At 44.7% G+C, this 19,709-nt stretch overlaps 1 protein-coding gene across 1 annotated transcript in view; it reads right to left on the bottom strand.

Moving 5' to 3' along the window:
• The window catches only part of PHF14 (PHD finger protein 14), a 319,743-nt gene that overhangs the window by 233,321 nt on the left and 66,713 nt on the right, over positions 1-19,709 (bottom strand). Inside the window, exons 8-10 of the mRNA XM_089776015.1 lie at positions 11,116-11,227; positions 9,114-9,251; positions 4,650-4,796 (exon numbers count right to left, since the gene is read on the bottom strand). Of these exons, the coding sequence (XP_089632141.1) occupies positions 4,650-4,796; positions 9,114-9,251; positions 11,116-11,227 (397 nt within the window). The remainder of the gene's footprint in view (positions 1-4,649; positions 4,797-9,113; positions 9,252-11,115; positions 11,228-19,709) is intronic.

Raw genomic sequence — 19,709 nt, forward strand, 5'->3', positions numbered from 1 at the left:
AGGCACCGGACACAGGAAGCATGACCATCTGAGACTGGTATGGCCTCTTGACAAGAGTCACATTTTTTGAAGCCATGAGAGCCCAGCATAATGTCAATTGTTAAAACAGAGTAATAATCTGATGGGTTAGGATATGATAGAGGGAATTAGAGTTATGATAGATTAAGGGAATAACTAATTTTAAAGTTCTCTCAAATTTTAGGGTGAAGGAATCAGCACTGCATGAAGATTCTGCCTGCTGCTGAGAACAGTAGGGAAGGAACGGAGGGGATGTGTCGTGTGTGAGAGAAGTGGCATCAATGACACCACAAGACAACTAATGTGCATATGCGGTACAACCAGGGCACTCCTATAAAAATCATTGATTGTGAGCATTAGGACACACTAATACCTAGCGTGGAGAACCCACAGCAGTATCACTCCAAGAAGAAACCATAGTTACCTTGCTGTCTCACACACACACACACACACACACACACACACACACACACACACACACACACACACACACACCTACCTACCTACCTATTTGGCAGTGAAGACAGTTTAGAAAGGAAGCATTTTTCCAACTGCTGCTACCCACCTTCCACCAATGCTTGCAAGATAAAGAAAAGGCTAGCGTCTCCCCCTCCAAAGAAAATAACCGAGAAGGAGAACTAGCCAAATGATGGCTGTGGGAAAAGAAGGAAAAAGAGAGCAGGGGATGATTCTCCAAAATGGAGAGAAAAAGAGAGGGAGGCTGAGGATGTCCAGAGTTGAGCAAGTGGGTAGGGAAAAGAAGCAGCAATCACAGGGAGGTGAAATGCTGGCTAAATATGGAAGAATGCATACAGGGAAAGGTTTCACCAACACATACACTTTTCAAAATTAGTCTTTATCTTTAAATGTGATATTTAGCTTCCTTAATTAAAAGGGGGCACATTCTGCAGTCAGAAGAATATACATAATTTGCCTCTTACCAGTAAACTTTATGTTCCTGGTCATGGTCTCTAAAGGAATGAATAATTTAGCTCTGGTGACAGAACATGTATTAACACAAGTTTAACCCCTTCACTAGAGAAACTGGAAATACAAAATGATGGCAGGAACAAGAAACACTTACAATTTGTTAGGGTATACTGATAAGAATAATCTGTACACTGTCTCTTACTGGAAGACCTGACATGTATTGCACTCTCGCTTTTCTTTTGAACATGATGGATGTTGAGATCTTTTGAAAATCAGGCCATTAATTTAAGTGAATAAACAAACATTTAGGAATAATCTTTTAAGCACTAATTTTTTAAAAACTTGACCTATGTCTCTGACAGAGAGCAGCAAATAACTAATGCCCAGGAGGGATCTACGTTACTATGGGGAATTCTTTCCACATGTGTGGGTGCTGGGTCTTGCTGAAATGATCAGGGTTCAAATGACCACATTTGAGGTCAGGAAAGAATTTTTCTCAAGTCAGACTGGCAGAGACTCTAGGCAGGGGAGGAGTGGCTTGGGTCAGTGTAGATTTAAAATAGTGTAAATAGTGGATTCTCACTAATTTTGAATCATGATTTGAGGACTTCTCTAGGTCATCCAGAGGTTATAGGTCTATTACAGAAGTCAGTACATGAAGTGCTGAGGCTTGCCATATGTAGGAGGTCAGAGTAGATAATCATGATGGTCCCTACTATCCATAAAGTCTATGAGATTCAGTGCACAGACCTTTATGATACAGGCATTGGTTATAGATTCATTTTTCCCCTGTCCACCATTTCTGCCACTATTGTGTAGATCCGCTGCTTGCCTCTGCTGCCATCCATATCCCCCTGCACTGTTTCTCAGTCACTTTTCCGCTCCACCATCAATTTCTACTCCCCCTGACCTTGAAACACAGTCAGTCAGTCTCCAGCCTCTCAATTCTTATCTCTGATGTTTACAGCAGCCCTGACAGGCAGGAGGAGAAACAATGTGTAAAATCTTATTCAGCCTTGGCCTTTGGCATGCCCATGGAACCTTTTGAGTGTTTTGTTTAAAAACTATCATCCACTAAATATATGAAAGCTGAAAATATATAATCCTCTGAAAAAATTCAAATTTGGGTGGATTTCCATGAGGTCTGCAAAATCCTATTGACACTAAGGCAACTCACTTTCTAAAGTTCAAGTCCTTCTTTAAACCACAGAGGCAGTAAAGCTCAGTGAAATGAATGCAATAATTTAGTATGGACAAAACATATTTTCCCTAACTTTATTCTGAATTCATGCGTGTACACACACACACACACACACACACACACACACACACACACACACCCCCCCCTCTACCTGAGGCAGACACACAGCATGGAAAATATCAGCCTAAAGGAGTGAAATATACAAGCAACTGAAAATACAAGTCTTATATTAAAAAGTGTTGCGGTAACCTTACATAGGCTTTGCTACTAGCTCCTTGTAATAACTATGGGTGCGTCTATGCTTGAACTAGGGAGCAAGTAAGGGACACAAATGCAGCCTACCGAAATTGCTAATGAAGCAGGGATTTAAATATCCCGCAATTCATTAGCATAGTCTTGCCCACATATTATTCTGCTCGCCAGCTGATTAGAACCAGGAAGTGCGAATGAGGACTAACATTTTTTGAGGAGTAACGTTAGTTGGAACCAAGAAGTTTGATTAGAACTAACGTGTCCCGGAGTGCACTTCAAGCTAGCGATGCAAATGCAGCCGACCAGGAACTAGGGAGCAAGTGTAGACATACCGTAAGGGAGAAAACAGAAGTTCATTCTAAGATACATGTAGCAAAAAGTCTGAAATCTTGGCTACTTTGATTTTTATTTTTTATAATCGTGAAATAAAGACTAGAATTAAAATAATTATAAATTACCTAGATATAAAATACAGAATTATATAAGTGAATAAGGATTATTTTCATTCAGATGCCTGCATGCACGTATTTCAAGGATTATTTTGGGGGGACATTCACTCTTTGGGTATGTCTACACTACAGCGCTATTTCAAATTAACTTAAATCGAAATAGTTAATTCGAATTAAGCTGATTCGAAATAACGCATCTATACACAAAAACTATTTCGAAATAGCGTTTTGCTATTTCAAAATAGCACGTCCACACTGAGTGGACCCTGAACCAAAGTTAAGGTTGGCCGGAACCAGGTGTCGGCAGGGCATCAGGTTAGGACTTAGTATGTGGGGCTGCTGCCTACGGCTAACTGAGCTCCGTGCTTAAAGGGACACTACCCCCACCCCGGACAGACAGTTCTCAGGGTTCTCCACATGCTTGTCTACCTCGATGAGGGACAGCAAAGCAGTCCTGTCTTGGGAGTGCCCTGAGTGCCCAAAATTGGGACACCACAGCACTCGGCCACATGGAGCCAGAGCTGCCCCTGGGCACGCCGGTGCTTCTCGTGGGGTCGTTGCCATCAGCCCAGCTGCACTTGCTGCAGACTGCCATCCGGGGGGGGGATCCATCGGGGGCTGTCAGGATCCAGGAGGCCCTGCAGGATAGCATCCACCCCAAGGAGCCCTCAGAGGCTCCCCGGTCCTCCCCACTGGGGGCTCGTGCCCCATTCCTCCCTCATGTCCTTCAACTTACCCCTCCATAGCACCTCTTCCTGATGTCAAATAAAAGACCCGTATGTTCAAAAATAGAAACTGGGTTTATTGAACAAAACTGGCAGTGAGGATGAACCTCTGGGAAGACTGGGAAAAGGAGGTGGGAGAGGAGAAGAGAGAGGGGAGGGGGAAAACCTGGGAGGAGGGAACTGGAAGAGGGAAGCAAGGGGAGGAAGGGGGAGGTGAAGCTCCGGGTTGGGGGTCTCACTGGACCAACCTGACTCCTGGGTTTGCATGTGGCCTTTGGTGGCCAGGCTGGCAGCTATCCTGCCATAAACGGCTGCGTTCCTCCATCTAGTGCGGAGATCATGGACATTGGGGGCACCCCCCCCCAAACCTGAATAAGGTCCATGATCTCCACCCTGGACGAGGAAGACACCCACCTTTCTCCAGCCCGTCAGGCTCCTGGGAGCTGGCAGACTGCTCCTGGGAGCGGTGGATGGTTGGCTGCCAGTGGCTTGCTGGCTCATGTTTTGGGGCCACTGGGTCAGGGGCCCCGGTGGCCACTGCTGGCTCTGGGCTGGCAGGCTTGGAGCTGGCACAGACACTGTGGCCAGGGTCTACCCCTTTAATGGCTCTGGGGCTGCGGTAGAGGAGAGTAAGTTTTCCTGGTTGTGCCCAGAGTGGCCACCAGGGCTCCCTGGGAAGGGTTGGAGGCCCCCTATTTCAAATTAAGTGTCTACACAGCACTTAATTCAAAATAGCTATTTCGAATTTGGCATTACTCCTCGTAGAATCAGGTTTACCAAATTCGAATTAAGGGCTCCGCTATTTCAAATTAATTTCGAAATAGCGGTTTGCATGTATAGACGCAATTAAAGTTAATTCAAAATAATGGTTGATATTTCGAATTAACTTTGCAGTGTTGACATACCCTTAGGGAATCCAATCTAAAGGTAACTCACTGTCATATTAATTGACCATGTGTCATCAGTGTATTCCAAATTTCATTTTTAACCATCACAATCCACCTTTCCTCTTTCCCCATTTCTCATTTAACATTGATGATGAACATTCATGCAGCTTCGGCATGGGCACAATACCTGCGCTTCTGGCGAGAGCTGTTTCTCTCTTTCCTGCAAGGACATTTTACAATAAGACTGTAAAGCCAAGTAGTTCTTCCGTTTCCATTTTCTGTCTAACCTGTCTGCATGTTGTTTGCAATAAGCAAAAAAAGGATCTGCTATGTCCTGTTACAGCAAGAAAATGGGATGGGAAAGAGGGGGAAAAAAAAATCTAATTAGTACAATAATATGGAGGAATATATAGTTAGCATTCTAGAATATTTTTCATATATAGCACAATTAATATTGACAGCCAGTGGGAAGGAATATAATCTGAAATAGGAAAAGAACAGGTTAAAAATATTTATATAACTTAAATACATCTGGGACTGATTAAATTAATACCAGGGTACCTAAGGAACTAGCCGAGGCAATCTTGGAGCCATTAACAATTATCTGACACCTCCTGCAGGACAGGAGAGGTCCCAGAAGCCTGGAGAAGGGCAAATATAGTACTACTTTTTAAAAGACAGAACAAAGAGGACCCAGGGGATTATAGACCAGTCAGCCTAACTTCAATATATGGAAAGGCATTGAAGCAAATTATTAGACAATCGATTTGTGAGTATCTGGAGGAAAATAGGGTTATAAGGAAGAGTCAGCATGAATTGGTGAAGAGCAAAACATGCCAAACTTACTTAATTTCTTTCTTTGATAACTGAGCAAGTGGATGGGGAAAGTAATAGACGTGATAAACCTTATACAGTTCCACATGACATATCCAAAGTAAGAAAATGTGTTCTAGATAAATTTATTATGAAGTAGGTGCACAACTGGTTGAAAGACCAAAACTTTAAGGGTAGTTATCAATAGTTTGCTGTCAAGATGGTATGGTGCATTTAATGAGGTCAGTCATCTGCAATATTGACTTGGATAATGAAGTGGAAAGTATGCCTATAAAATCTGCAGAGGATACCAACTTGGGAGATGAAAGCACTTTGAAAGATAGTTTAAAATTCAAAAGAACCTCCAACTGGAGAACAGGTCTAAATAAAGTAAGATGAAATTCGATAAAGACAAATGCAAAGTACTTCACTGAAGAAGGAAGCATCTAATGTGCAAACGGTCAGTGCTTCTCAATTGTCTAGATCAGTGATTCTCAAACTTTTTAGCCCAGGGACCATCTGGCTTAATGTAAATCTTTCTACAGACCCCCCACACAGTTGCTAATGGAAAAAAATCACCATTAATTACATAATTAGGCCAGAGCCATTCTGCTAGTGCTGCAGGTAGGAAGAACAGTTTAATTTACAATATTATACAGATTAAACGTTTTAATATTCTCATGTTTATCAAACTTAATTTTAAATAAAGTAAACTATTACATCCAACACAAAAGGTTTCAATGTTTTATTTGAGTCAGGGGCCATTGACCCACAGAAAAATCAGTGGGGAACCACACATGCGAGAAGCAAAAAAACTCCTCCAAAAACACCAAACCCTCCCTGATATGGCCTCCAACTGAAGCACCTCACTCCACTGGTGCTCCAGCCCCATAGGGCGAGGGGAAGGGATAGGAAGGACTGAGGTTCAGGGCTTCACATAGGCCAGATTTACTTTTCTGGGGTTCCCAAGTTACTTGATTTTATGGGCACCCCCCCTTAGGCTCTGGGGTGAGGACAAAAATGAGGGGTTCATTGTGTGGGACAGAGCTGCCAGAGAGTGGAATGGGGTGCAAGATCTGGGAGGGAGGTGGGGTATAGAAGGGGGAGAGGTTGCGAGGTCTGGGTGGGAGGTAGGGTGTAGAAGCAAGCTGGGAGTAGGGTGTCTGGCCAGAGGGAGGGAGCAGGAGAAAGGGAGAGTGCAGTTTGTGTCCAGGAGGGAGGGTGCAGGAGCAATGGCAGATGTAGGAACAGGATGCAGGTAGGTGTCTGACCAGGGGAGAGGGAGTTGGAGCAAACTGAGGGTGAGTGGTTTTGGCGGGGGGAGGAGAGAGAGTGAGAGGGAATGGGGTGCAGGGGTCTGGGCGGGGGGGGCACTTACCTGACTTCGCGCCCCCTTGGAGTGGGGAAAGCCTCTAGACAGCATGCTGCTGTTCCCCCAGTGGAGTGGAGAGTGGGAGGGAGTTCTATGCAGCCCCTGTGGGGCTGAGGCAGCAACTCTAAGGGGCCGAGATCTGGGAGTACCTCCATCAGCTTTTGCCTTAAACCCACCTCAGCCAGTCTTCCATCCTATCCCTTCCGCTGCCCCGCCCTCAGCCAATCTCCCAAAGGCCCATGACCCTTCTGCCCTGGTCGGCGGGGGAGGGGGTGTGCCAAACCCTACCTCCTGCTGCAGGGAGGCAAAGCCTGCAAGCGGCAGAACCAGAGAGGGAAGGAGAGGCAGGCAGCTGTTTCAAGAAGTTCTAGTCAATTACAGTGCCCCGGCACCAGGCTCTCAATCTACCTTTCCTCTCTACTGCCTAAGGGGGTGGGGGGGCAGTGGAAACGGGTAGATTCGCAGGTGACAGGCTGCTGCTGAAACTCCCCCCCCCCCCCTCCAGGCAGTAGAGAGGAAAGGTAGATTGAGAGCTTGTCAGCTGTGGATCTAGCCTGGGGCAGTGTAATTGACTAGAAATTCCTGAAGCAGCAGCCTGCCTCTTTCCCCCTCTCCACCACCCTGCAACATGACGAAGAGTTTGGCACCCGCGCCCCTGCCAGCGCCCCCGCCTCTGACCTCGGTCCCCTTCTCCTCCCTCTCTCCTTCCCCTCCCGCCCCCCCAGAGGCAATAGATAGAGCAAAGCTAAATTGCAAGCCTGTCGCCTGCAGATCCAGCGGCAGTTAGTGTAATTGATTAACATCTTGAAGCAGCTGCCGGAGTACTTCCGGGTTGCAGTTGGAGTACTTCCGGGTTCCATCAGGCGTACCGGACCACCGGAGTTTTACTGTACATACTTCAAATAGCTTGGATTTCGTTTTGACTTCTTCAAAGTGTTTTTTTAAAGCATAAGCCACATGATCTCTCACATACATACTTTTTTTCCTATTTTTCATTTTTTCCCTTATTCAAATGTTCACATTCTTATGACTGAACTACTTTATCAACTCGTTTATTTTGAGTATACAGTCTGTAAGCTGAATAAGTCTTCCTGAGGAAAAGAAGGATTAACACGTCTCAATTTATTTTCTCTCAAATTTTCAGCTCATTTTCTATAGGAAAAATTGTCACTAAAATGTACTAACCAAGCACAATAATCTACTCATTCTCTCATGACAAAGAGCAAATTAAACATTTTACTTTGTCCAAAAAAAAGCTTACCCACCTACTCACCAGAGGGAAGTAAATTTTGCAAGTTTGATTTAAAAACATACTCTGTATATTTAGAATTCAGGGTTAGGGGAATGTGTGTGGCACAGAGCTTATCATAGGAATTTAAATTAACAACTCTCAATTATGTAATCCTTGATTACAAAATACTTTGCTTGCAATTGTTTAACAATATGCAGTGGTTTTAAGTGAAAATCACAGCAAATCCATACAATGATAGGGATTCACAAGATGAGCTCCTTAAACAGTTAACATTAAACCCCATCCAGTTAAGCCATCACTGTTTAGCTGAAAGCATCATTTTTATCTTTCCAACACTTCATCTTATACGTGAAAGTTATTTTTTGTGAACAGTTCTCCCAGAGTATTACTAATGATCTTAGTAGATAGTTCTTTCAGAAATAAGAAAAATAGTGATTCAAATGTAGACAGTGAATGACAACAAAGCCTGCATGTTGGTGGTGCGGTTATGTGAGTGTGCATCTCATTTATCTTTACAAAATTTACTTCCTGTTGCATTTATTATATGTAGAGATGAATATGACTTGTTTAACTTGAAATTTTAGGATTAAAATAGACCACTGGGCACGTCCAATGTATTTCCATTGAATAAATCAGCTCTTAGGCAAAATCTTATCATTTGGAGCACTTTATTCACACTATTATCAAGAAGAAACCTGGTAACAAGAGTGAACGTATAAGAAACTCAGAATTTGAATCTAAGTATTTTAGCAGGATGCAATTATTGATATTTACCAAAACTCAATGAAAATCAAGAATTACTGTGTTAACACAATGAAAGTTACTAATTTATATCACAATTTAATAATAATATTGAAAAAGATGTATATACAAACATTTAAAAAAAGACACAAGGCCCAATATTGCCCTATTTGAACACTACAAAGGGGATTGTAATCTGGCTATAGCTGGAAAATGAGCAAAACAAAAGGAAGATTTGAAACAGGAATGAAGCTGACAAAGCAAACTCCTGCACCAATGTCCACCACTTCCTAGTTAGGAGCATTTTAACAGCTTCCTCCCCACTTCTGAAAATATACTTAAAACCTCACAGCAGCATCTTATAAAAAACACTCCTTGGAAATGTTATCCAGGAACACAGTAAGCTTCCCACATGCTTTTGTTAGGACATTTCCATTTGACATTTTTTCTAAAGTTGCAGCATCACAACATACCTCTTCTGCTGCTGCTTCTGACAACAGGCCTTCTTTCTGAGCACAGGTCACATGGAAATACGCTCTACACATGCCAGCATCACAACTAATGCAAACACCAGTTCTGGCAAAACGAGGATCTTCGCAGAAACTGCATTCCTATCACAGAAAAATGGTAAAATTAACTACAGCATAAACTCTACAATAAAGATTCCACATTCCATTTAAAAATGGCATAAATGAAAGATATTTTAAAGCCTTCTATACAGACATGTAAAATCTGTATAAATGTTACTAATGGATGGATTAAATCTTATGAGGTATACCCAGGCAGTTAAGGCTAGCTATCTAAACTAGGATTTGCTATAATTTTTATAATCCTGTATTCCCTTTTAAACAGGTAAAGTACAAAAAGACTTGAAATAATAATGCTGGTTCTTTTTTATTTTTTCCTTACACTAGTAGGTTTCAACTTAGACTATGCACATTACTTTTTTATGCACCTAAAAGTTCACGGATAAAAAATTAAGAGGAATTAAACATAACAGTATCCAAACTACACTAGCAACTTTATAAACTCTACAGATAAATTAAGAATCACCTCACCCAAAAATGCAATATATTGCAGGTTTGCAAGAAGCTGTGAAAATGCAGTAACCCTATACAACAGTTTAGTCATGAAGTGAAGAATACTTCATTAAACTGTATAAAACTGAAGTTCTGAGGGAATTCAGATAGGCAAAATATAACTATCTATATTTGCATTAAAAACTGAGACCTGGCCTTGATTATCAGGGTTTGACAAATACTGAATCGACTCACCCATGGCAAGTAGATTTCAGCTGGTCGCCCCATTCACCAGCGGCCTGCGCATGCACAATGTGGGTCTTGCGCATGCACAGTGCGGAGCTGGCAAGCAGGTTTTGCTGCCGTTTGTCAAGCACTTTTGATTATGATAGGTTTACTATTTTATTTTGCTAACATACTGCTCAGCGTTGGATTACTGACTCTGCTTACCTGTGAAGAGTATTATTTAGCCTATAATCTTTTTTTAAAGCTTGTGATGTGCCCAAGTTACTACTTCTACTCCTATTAATCAGATATATTAACAAAAAGAACAGCTATTATGTAGAATAGCTGCTGTACAGAGGCTGCCCATTTGCTGAATGTTTTGGAAGACTTGTAGTAGGAATGATGGAGTGCCCGTTCCAATATGCACAGGCTGCTCTTCAGTTATCCTGATATAAACATTTGGGGGGGCGGGGGAGGAGAGAAGAGTTGGTTAATTTAATTCTTATGAAAAGTCCCATACTGACATGTTTGGGAACTCAAATTTTACATGCACCAAATGGGTACAACAAAAGAAGCAACAAGCAAACTCTGTTCCACTTGGCCTGACAATGAAACAATATTTGAATGTAAGGAAACCAATGAGCCATCTACCAGAAGCTTTTTAGTCTCTGCTTGAATGCCATTTTGTGCCAATTGTGATAGTAATTTGAGTACTATGCATATGCACCCTCTTATTAACTGGATTAAGAACAATTACACCTCACATAAAAATGTAGGACGTTAAAGGATTTTTTTCAGTTCAAAGTGGAGCCCTTGATGTTCTGTCATTTTTTGTTTTAAATATGCTTTGTAGAAATTCTTTTGAAATTTCTCTTATCCATTGTTAGTTTAGGATTCCAGAGAACCTAAAGTAATTCTTACTGAATGTATATCTGCCTCCTTTCTTATTACTCTCTTTCTATTTCTCCACTCAGACTCCCATACACTCCTCAGCTCTCTACATTCATACTTTGGCAGAATGCCATTAACACACATTATGAGGTAATGAGTGTCTCCAGAAAGGAAGAGAGAGGGGGGAAAAGATGACAAGAGAAAAAAGGACACATGCTTCTGTTTTTATTGCATCTGTTGCACAAAAAGAATTACAAAAAGTTACTAAGATATGTCATGCCATATTATGTACAAAGAAAATAATACTATACCTAGATAAACATGTCTCTTCTAGACTTACCTTGGCACCATATTTAGAATAGTTCATTTCGGTAAGAGTTACTGGCCGCAGCTTGTCAATATCTCCAAATGCCACTCCTGGAACATAGAGGGCACAAACAATGTGGACCCACCTGCAACAAAAGATAAAATTATGCCATTAACATCAAGAACACCACTTCTGCTCTTATTTTGGCTTTCCCCAGACCAAGTGTTGACAGGAGCTTCATATGGCTCATTGTGAAATACAGGTTCAGTAAAAACCACAATCGTTACCTCTCCCTCCCCCTATTATCGTTCGGCTTATACACTGCATGATTTGTATGCTGACTTTTGTGGGGAATGAAGAGACGCTGCTCCCAGAACAGAGACAAAAAGTCACTTTGTCATAGGGAGTTTCTCTTCTCCTGATTCTGGATTTGCTTCTGGATATTCTGAATGATCTGTCATTTGATGATGCAAAGACAGAACTCATTAGATCGCCTAAGTCCTGAAAGTAAGTTACAAAAAGCAGTAGCAGTACTAAACCTAAAATTTGAATGTTGAGAACCAACCACCACTTCATAAATGAGATTTTTAAAAAGAAGCAAGGTTTCTTTAATGAAACATCAAATCACAGAGTGTGTTTTCTTAGGAGCCAGCTGGTATACTCTGTTTTGCAGTATCAAATATTAAGGTATAAGACTGGTCTTATAAACATCTCAAATTGAATTAATTCAGGAAAGTTTTATGATCTGCATTACAGCAGTCTGATTAAATTATCACAATAGTCCTTACTAGCTTTATCATCAATGAAGGACTACATGATAAAATGAAAAAAAAGATGACTTTGAGGACATCAGATGAACAATGTGTGAACATGGCAAAATTATCTTCAACAATATATACAGACAGCATGCTAATCTCCCAATTTGAGGCCACCTGGTTACCCGGGTTACGTACAAGATAGGGACTATAGGTTTGTTCTTAAGTTGAATCTGTATGTAAGTCGGTACTGGCATCCAGATTCAGCCGCTGCTGAAACTGATCAGTTTCAACAGTGGCTGAATCTGGACGCCAGTTCTGACTTACATACAGATTCGACTTAAGAACCCCAGGCATCCCCAAGCCAGCCACTGCTGAAACTGATCAGCAGCTGATTAGAGGAAGCCCCAGGCAGGGGCTTCCTGTAGTCAGCCACTGGTCAGTTTCAGCAGCAGCTGACTTGGGAACGCCTGGGGCAGAGCAGTTAGGGTGCTGCTGGGTTGGTCCAGTAGCGCTGCTGCTGGACCAACCCAGCAGCACCCAAGCTACTCTGCCCCAGGCATCCTGATTCAGCCGCTGCTGAAACTGACCAGCAGTGGCTGAATCAGGACGCCTGGGGCAGAGCAGCTGGGGTGCTGCCGGGTTGGTCCCGTAGCGCCCAGAGCGGCGCTACGGGACCAACCGGCAGCACCCCAGCTGCTGTACCACAGGCGCCCGGAGCAAAGCCGCAGAGCACAGGGGCAGCGGGACAGCCCAGACGCGCCGTGGCTGTCCTGCTGCCCTCGGACTCCGCGGCTTTGCTCTGCTTTGCTCCCCGTCCCCCTGGTCTGCAGACCAGGAGGACGGGGAGCAAAGCGGCGGAACACTTGGGCAGCGGGCTGCCGCCAGGCTGCCCACCGCCCACGTGTTCTGCCGCTGTGCTCTGCTTTGCTCCCCGTCCCCCTAGCAGGGGGACGGGGAGCAAAGCAGAGCACAGCCACGGGGCACGCGGGCGGCGGACAGCCCAGACGCGTCTGGGCTGCCCGCTACCAGCGTGTTCCGCCACTTTGCTTCCTCTCCCTGATCTGCTGGAGACCAGGGAGAGGGCCCCGTTCGTAAGTGCGGATCCGACATAAGTCGGATCTGCGTAACTCGGGGTGTCTCTCTCTCTCTCTCTGTCTATCTCTCTCTGTCTCTCTCTCTCTGTCTCTCTCTCATATTATAAGCCACCCTGCAGATGTCAAGATGTGAATTTCTTTATAATCTAAGTTATTGTCTGCAATTTTATCCCATGGTGACTCTAAGAAGGAAATCAGGCCTCGCTAATATATAGTTGCAACAATTCTGGAAAACTAGAGAATAGTCTGTTGAGCCTGGTTCAGAGTCTGTAATCAACGAAGGAGGAGTTCGGGCAACGAAAGACTCCTGAGTTTACTTAGTTTGTTGGACTCTCTTTCACACCAATGCTTCTACTCTAGGAGATGCAGTTTTCGACTCCGTAGCAGTGCTGATCCTCTGTACATGGTAAAGGGCAAGGAACTGCTCTTACCCAGGACTGTGAGAGTTACTGTAGCAAAGGGATGATGAAAGATCAGCCACATCATCATACTCCACACAACAGGAGTGGGATTTCTCCCCTGAATACAAGTGACCTTGGTACTGCATGGCATTTCTTGTCTCAAAGTGGAGCATCAGTTAACTGGAAATGCAATAAGACCATTTAATCTGTCTCAGCTCTGCAGGCATAGCTAACAAAAAGTCTCTAATAAAAAGTCTGGCAGAACGTTGTATGCTAACACATAGAAACTAGAGGTTAATTTATAATTCAAGTAGCCACTAATAATATGAATGGCCACTTGCATTTATCCAGGGAAGTGAAGCATAAAGAGACTATTACCAAAGGTCTCAAAGTTTGTGGCAGAGGAAGGATTTGAGCACAAATCTCCCAAATCCTATAGGCCAATATTCTCACCACAAAACCATCCTTCCTCTTCACATTAATGTTGATTAACACAAGGTTACTTAATAAAAGTTAGCAAATATCCATAATTTAATTATAGAAAAGGTTTCAAGCATTCCATGCATCACTGAATGCTTTCTGGAAAACAATGCAGAGCTGTCACTAGTGCAATTCATTCCGAGTAGTCAAAACATCATGCCACACAGAAAGACTGATAAATTGATGAGGAGGTGACATGGCTGTACTGCTTACAACTAAAGTGTGTGAGAAGGTCTCTCATTTCAAGACTATATCTGAGACAGCATCCATCTGGTTTCAGAATGTCAAGACTCATGTTCCTTCAGCATGATTAAGGGTAATATACGACCTTGTGGAGATGGTCAAAATCTCATTTAACAAGAGCAGAATTCTTTAAAAAAAAAGTTTGTAATGCATGGGCCTAAAAAAATTAGTACTTGATGTCAGCAACCTGGCCAACTATAAACAAGTAACTAATTTCCATGGAGAAAATGGAGCTAGGAAATCTTCCGAAAACCTATATGGTTGAGAATTCCTTTATCCACATCAGTCAGGCTTCAGATCTCATTGTAATACAATATCAGTGATGATCTGACAACAGATAAAAGCCAAGATCCACACTGATTCTGTTCTAGATACCACTAAGCACAAGACTCTTCAACTCCCTTTAGTAGACACAGTTGCCTTACAGTGGCCTCATACTTGTGTCTCAAATTCCAAAGGATAGTTTTGGGTTATTTTTTCTGTTCTGAAAGCTCTCACATAGGGTTATTCTATATTATCACTCTTCCTATTTCACGTGTATAGGAGGCTGCTGTCCCAGAGATGCAGAAAGACAAACATACTGAGATGTGCTTTAATTAAGCTACAACTTGATTAATTTAATCTCAGTGGTTCTCAGTCTTTCCAAACTACTATACCCCTTTCAGGAGTCAGATGTGTCTGGAATAACCGCAAGTTTTACCTCACATAAAAACTACTTGCTTACAAAATCAGACAAAAATACAGAAGTGTCACAGCACCTTATTACTGAAAAATTGCTTACTTTCTCATATTGTCTGTATGAAATTTTAGTTTCTATTGACTAAGAGTACTTTTAATGTAGCCTGTTGTAAAATTAGGCAAATATATAAATGACTTGATGTATACCTAGAAGACCTGTGTACCCCTGGGGTACTCCTACTAGAGATGTAATAGTGTACACGATTACACATTTAACCAATGTGCCTAGGCTCATCAGTTACATACAAGGCCCTTCCCCTTCCCTCTCCTCCCCTCCCCCCATCCCACCCAGCTGCTTCCTTTGATACAGAGGCAGCAGTGGAGAAGCAGGGGGAGAGGGAGCAAGCAGGAGCTGCTGCTCGTGGGGAGCCAGCTTTTAAGTAAGCTGCCCGCAAACACCGGTTCCCAGGGAGCCACCTAACCCCCTCCCCATGCTGCTGACTCTATATCAGAGGCAGCAGTACAGGGGGGCAGGTAGGAGCTGGTGTACACGGACGCAGCAACGTGACGAGGGAGGGGAAGGGGGGGAGAGAGGAGAGGAATCTCCCACTGAGCCGAATCCTCCCCTTTCCCTGCATGTAATCAACAGTAGAAAACAGTGCCTACAAGTAACTACATTTAGTTAACTCAAAAGGATCTCTCAAGATTAAAACAGTTCTGAAAATTTTTCTGTGGCCGTAGGGTCTCAGACCTTTGGGCCCTGGGCTGGGGCCCGTGAGTGACGGCCGGACCGGGCTCCCCTCTCTTGTGGAAGGGAGGACAACCGGAACAGTGCAGGACACCCGTAAGTGCCGGAAGAGCGAGACTCATAAGAGACGGTACTGTGGGTGTGGTGAGGGTAACAGTAGAGGACACTTAGCCCCGCGTCCTTGTGACTGTTACACAGCTACAAGATGGTGGAGAATGTGGGCACTGATCAATCCCATCCCTGGATTTAAAAGGGGTTTTTGAGGTCAGACAAGGCCCCCTTTTTTGTCCCCCTTCCCCAGGGGGGACGGACGGGGTGAACCTAAGGGAGGGCTAGCTGAGACACCCCCCCCCCCCCGCCCCCAGGAAGGTCTATCCCCTCCATAGGTCTGCCTGTTTCGGGCCCCCAAGAATAAGACGCCCAACATTATGTAGCTGGTGGGGCGCATCGAGCAGGAAGGCGCAAGATGGACCCAGCCAAGGTGTTAGAGTTGCTAACGGAGGCCTAAAGACAGGGGCAGGAGCAACAGACACTCCTGCTCCAGCAGCTGGCCACGCAGCAGCAGGAGCAGCCACGACAGCTAGCGAGGGAACTGTCAGAGCAGTTCCAAAGCCAACAGGAGCAATGGATACGACAGTATGGGCCAACCCTACAAGGACAACTGAGCGAAGCTGCCAGATCGCAGGCTCTGGTTCTCGTGGGGGACTTCAATCACCCTGACATCTGTTGGGAAACCAATATGGCAGTACACAGGCAATCCAGGAAGTTTTTGGAGAATGTTGGGGATAACTTCTTGACACAAGTGCTGAAGGATCTGACCAGGGGCCGTGCGCAGCTTGACCTTCTGCTCACAAACAGGGAGGAACTAATAGGGGAAGAAGAGGTAGGTGACAACCTGGAAAGCAGTGATCATGAGATGGTAGATTTCAGGATCCTGACCAAAGGAAGAAAAGAGAGTAGTAAAATACACACCTTGGACTTTAGAAAAGCAGATTTTGACTCCCTCAGAGATCTGATGGGAAGAATCCCATGGGATGCTAACATGAAGGGGAAAGGAGTCCAAGACTGCTGGCAGTATTTTAAAGAAGCCTTATTGAAGGCACAGAAAGAAACCATCCCGACGCAAAATGGTAGGAGACCGGATTTACAGGGGAAACCTTTGGTGAACTTAAGCACAAAAAGGAAGCTTACAAAAAGTGGAAACTTGGACAAATGACCAGGGAAGAGTTTAAAGGTATAGCTCAAGAATGCCAGGGGGTTATCAGGAAGGTGAAAGCACAAATGGAATTGTGACTGGCTAAGGATGTGAAGGATAACAAGAAAGGTTTCTACAGGCATGTTAACAAGAAGAAGGTGATCAGAGAGGGTGTGCAGCCCCTAATGGATGAAGGAGATAACCTAGTGACAGATGATGTGGGGAAAGCTGAAGTACTCAATGCTTTCTTTGCCTCTGTATTCACGGACAAGGTCGGCTCCTGGACTTCTGCGCTAAGTGACGCAAGATGGGATGAAGATGGACAGCCCGTGGTGGGTAAAGAACAGGTTAGGAACTATTCAGAAAAGCTAAACGTTCATAAATCCATGGGTCCAGACTTAATGCACCCAAGGGTACTGAGGGAGTTGGCAAATGTCATTGAGGAGTCTTTGGCTATTATCTTTGAAAAGTCGTGGAGATTGGGAGAAATCCCGGACGATTGGAAAAAGGAAAATGTAGTGCCCATCTGCAAAAAAGGGAAGGATGATGATCCAGGGAACTATAGGCCAGTCAGTCTTACCTCGGTTCCTGGAAAAATCATGGAAGGCATCCTTAAGGAATCCATTTTGAGGCACTTGGATGAGAGGAAAGTGATTAGGAATAGTCAGCATGGATTCACAAAGGGAAAATCGTGCCTGACCAATCTGATTAGCTTCTATGATGAGGTAACTGGCTCGGTGGACATGGGGAAGTCAGTGGATGTTATATACCTTGACTTTAGCAAGGCTTTTGATACGGTCTCCCACAATATTCTTGCCAGCAAGTTAAGGGAATGTGGATTGGATAAATGGACGGTAAGATGGATAGAAAGATGGCTAGAAGGCCGGGCCCAGTGGGTAGTGATCAATGGCTCAATGTCAGGATGGCGGTCAGTTTCTAGTGGAGTGCCCCAAGGTTCGGTTCTAGGACTGGTTTTGTTCAATATCTTTATTAATGATCTGGATGAGGGGATGGATTGCACCCTCAGCAAGTTTGCGGATGACACTAAGCTAGGGGGAGAGGTAGATACGCTTAAGGGCAGAGATAGGGTCCAGAGTGACTTAGACAAATTGGAGGATTGGGCCACAAGAAATCTGATGAGGTTCAACAAGGACAAGTGTAGAGTTCTGCACTTGGGACAGAAGAATCCCAAGCATAGTTACAAGCTGGGGACCAACCAGCTAAGTAGTAGTTCTGCAGAAAAGGACCTGGGGGTTACAGTGGATGAGAAGCTGGATATGAGTCAACAGTGTGCCCTTGTAGCTAAGAAGGCTAATGGCATATTAGGTTGCATTAAGAGGAGCACTGCCAGCAGATCCAGAGATGTCATTATTCCCCTTTATTCGGCATTGGTGAGGCTACATCTGGAGTATTGTGTCCAGTTCTGGGCCCCCCACTACAAAAAGAATGTGGACGCATTGGAGAGGGTCCAGCGGAGGGCAACCAAAATGATTAGGGGGCTGGAGCGCATGACTTATGAGGAGAGGCTGAGGCAGTTGGGTCTGTTTAGTCTGCAGAAGCAAAGAGTGAGGGGGGATATGATAGCAGCCTTCAACTTCCTGAAGGGAGGTTCCAAAGAGGATGGAGAGAGGCTGTTCTCAGTAGTGACAGATGGCAGAAGCAGCAGCAATGGTCTCAAGTTGTGGTGGGAGAAGTACAGGTTGGATATTAGGAAAAACTATTTCACTAGGAGGGTGGTGAAGCACTGGAATGGGTTACCTAGGGAGGTGGTGGAGTCTCCATCCCTAGAGGTGTTTAAGTCCTGGCTTGACAAAGCCCTGGCTGGGTTGATTTAGATGGGATTGGTCTTGTCTAGAGCAGGGGGCTGGACTTGATGACTTTCTGATGTCTCTTCCAGTTCTATGATAAGGGGATGGTTTGAGAACATGATGTTGGTAACTAATTGACCATTCATTATCAGTGGGAAATAGTCCAATGGAGTTACTATAGAGAACTTTCTGGGTGTCTGGCTGGTGAGTCTTGCCCACATGCTCAGGGTTTAGCTGATCGCCATATTTGGGGTCGGGAAGGAATTTTCCTCCAGGGTAGATTGGCAGAAACCCTGGAGATTTTTTGCCTTCCTCTGTAGCATGGGGCACAGATCACAGCTGGAGGATTCTCTGCATCTTGGGGCCTTCAAAGTATTTTAAGGCTTCAATATCTGAGACATAGGTGAGAGTATTATTCTAAGAGGGGTGGGTGAGATTCTGTGGCCTGCACTGTGCAGGGGGTCAGACTAGATGATCATAATGGTCCCTTCTGATCTTAAAGTCTATGAGTCTATGAGGCTTGGGCACGGCAGGCAGCAGCGAGGATGAGGGCAATGACGGCCTGCAGCCTACAATCTGGTTGACCAAGATGGGACCTGCAGACGACCCTGAAGCATACCTGACTACCTTTGAGAGGGTCGCAACCGCAGCCCAATGGGCAGAGGCTCAGTGGGCCACAATGTTGGCCCCTTACCTAATGGGACAGGCTCAACTGGCCTATTGTAGTCTGAGTGACCACGATGCCCTGCATTACTACAAAGTGAAGGAGGCCATACTAGACCAGATGGGGATTACCCCCGAGACGTACGGGACAAGACCCCGGGTGACAGCCCAGAGGCTGAGAGAGGTGGCGTGGCAGTGGCTCAAGCCAGACCAGCGTACCAGAGCACAGAAGGCTGAAATGGTGGTGCTGGAGCAGTTTATCAACATCCTGCCCAATGGGGGACAGCGACAGGTACGACGACACCATCCCTCTACTCTGAGGGAAGCAGGGGATCTGATGAACAAGTACGAGGCCGCAGAAGCAGCAGAAGGAGCGAGCTGCCTGAGTAGGAGCGCCCCCACCCCGATGGGAGGTCCGAACAAAGGATTCCGCCCGAAGGGGCGCCTCAAGGGGGACAGACACTGAGGGGAAGGGCGCAGTGGGACCAGGAAGCTCGCACCGGCCTGGACTACCCCGCAGAGGGAAACCCCAGGGGAAAGACCCCAGGCCACACTCAAC

This window comes from Pelodiscus sinensis, chromosome 2 (assembly GCF_052426305.1).
Source record: "Pelodiscus sinensis isolate ZL-2025 chromosome 2, ASM5242630v1, whole genome shotgun sequence".
NCBI lineage: Eukaryota > Metazoa > Chordata > Testudines > Trionychidae > Pelodiscus > Pelodiscus sinensis.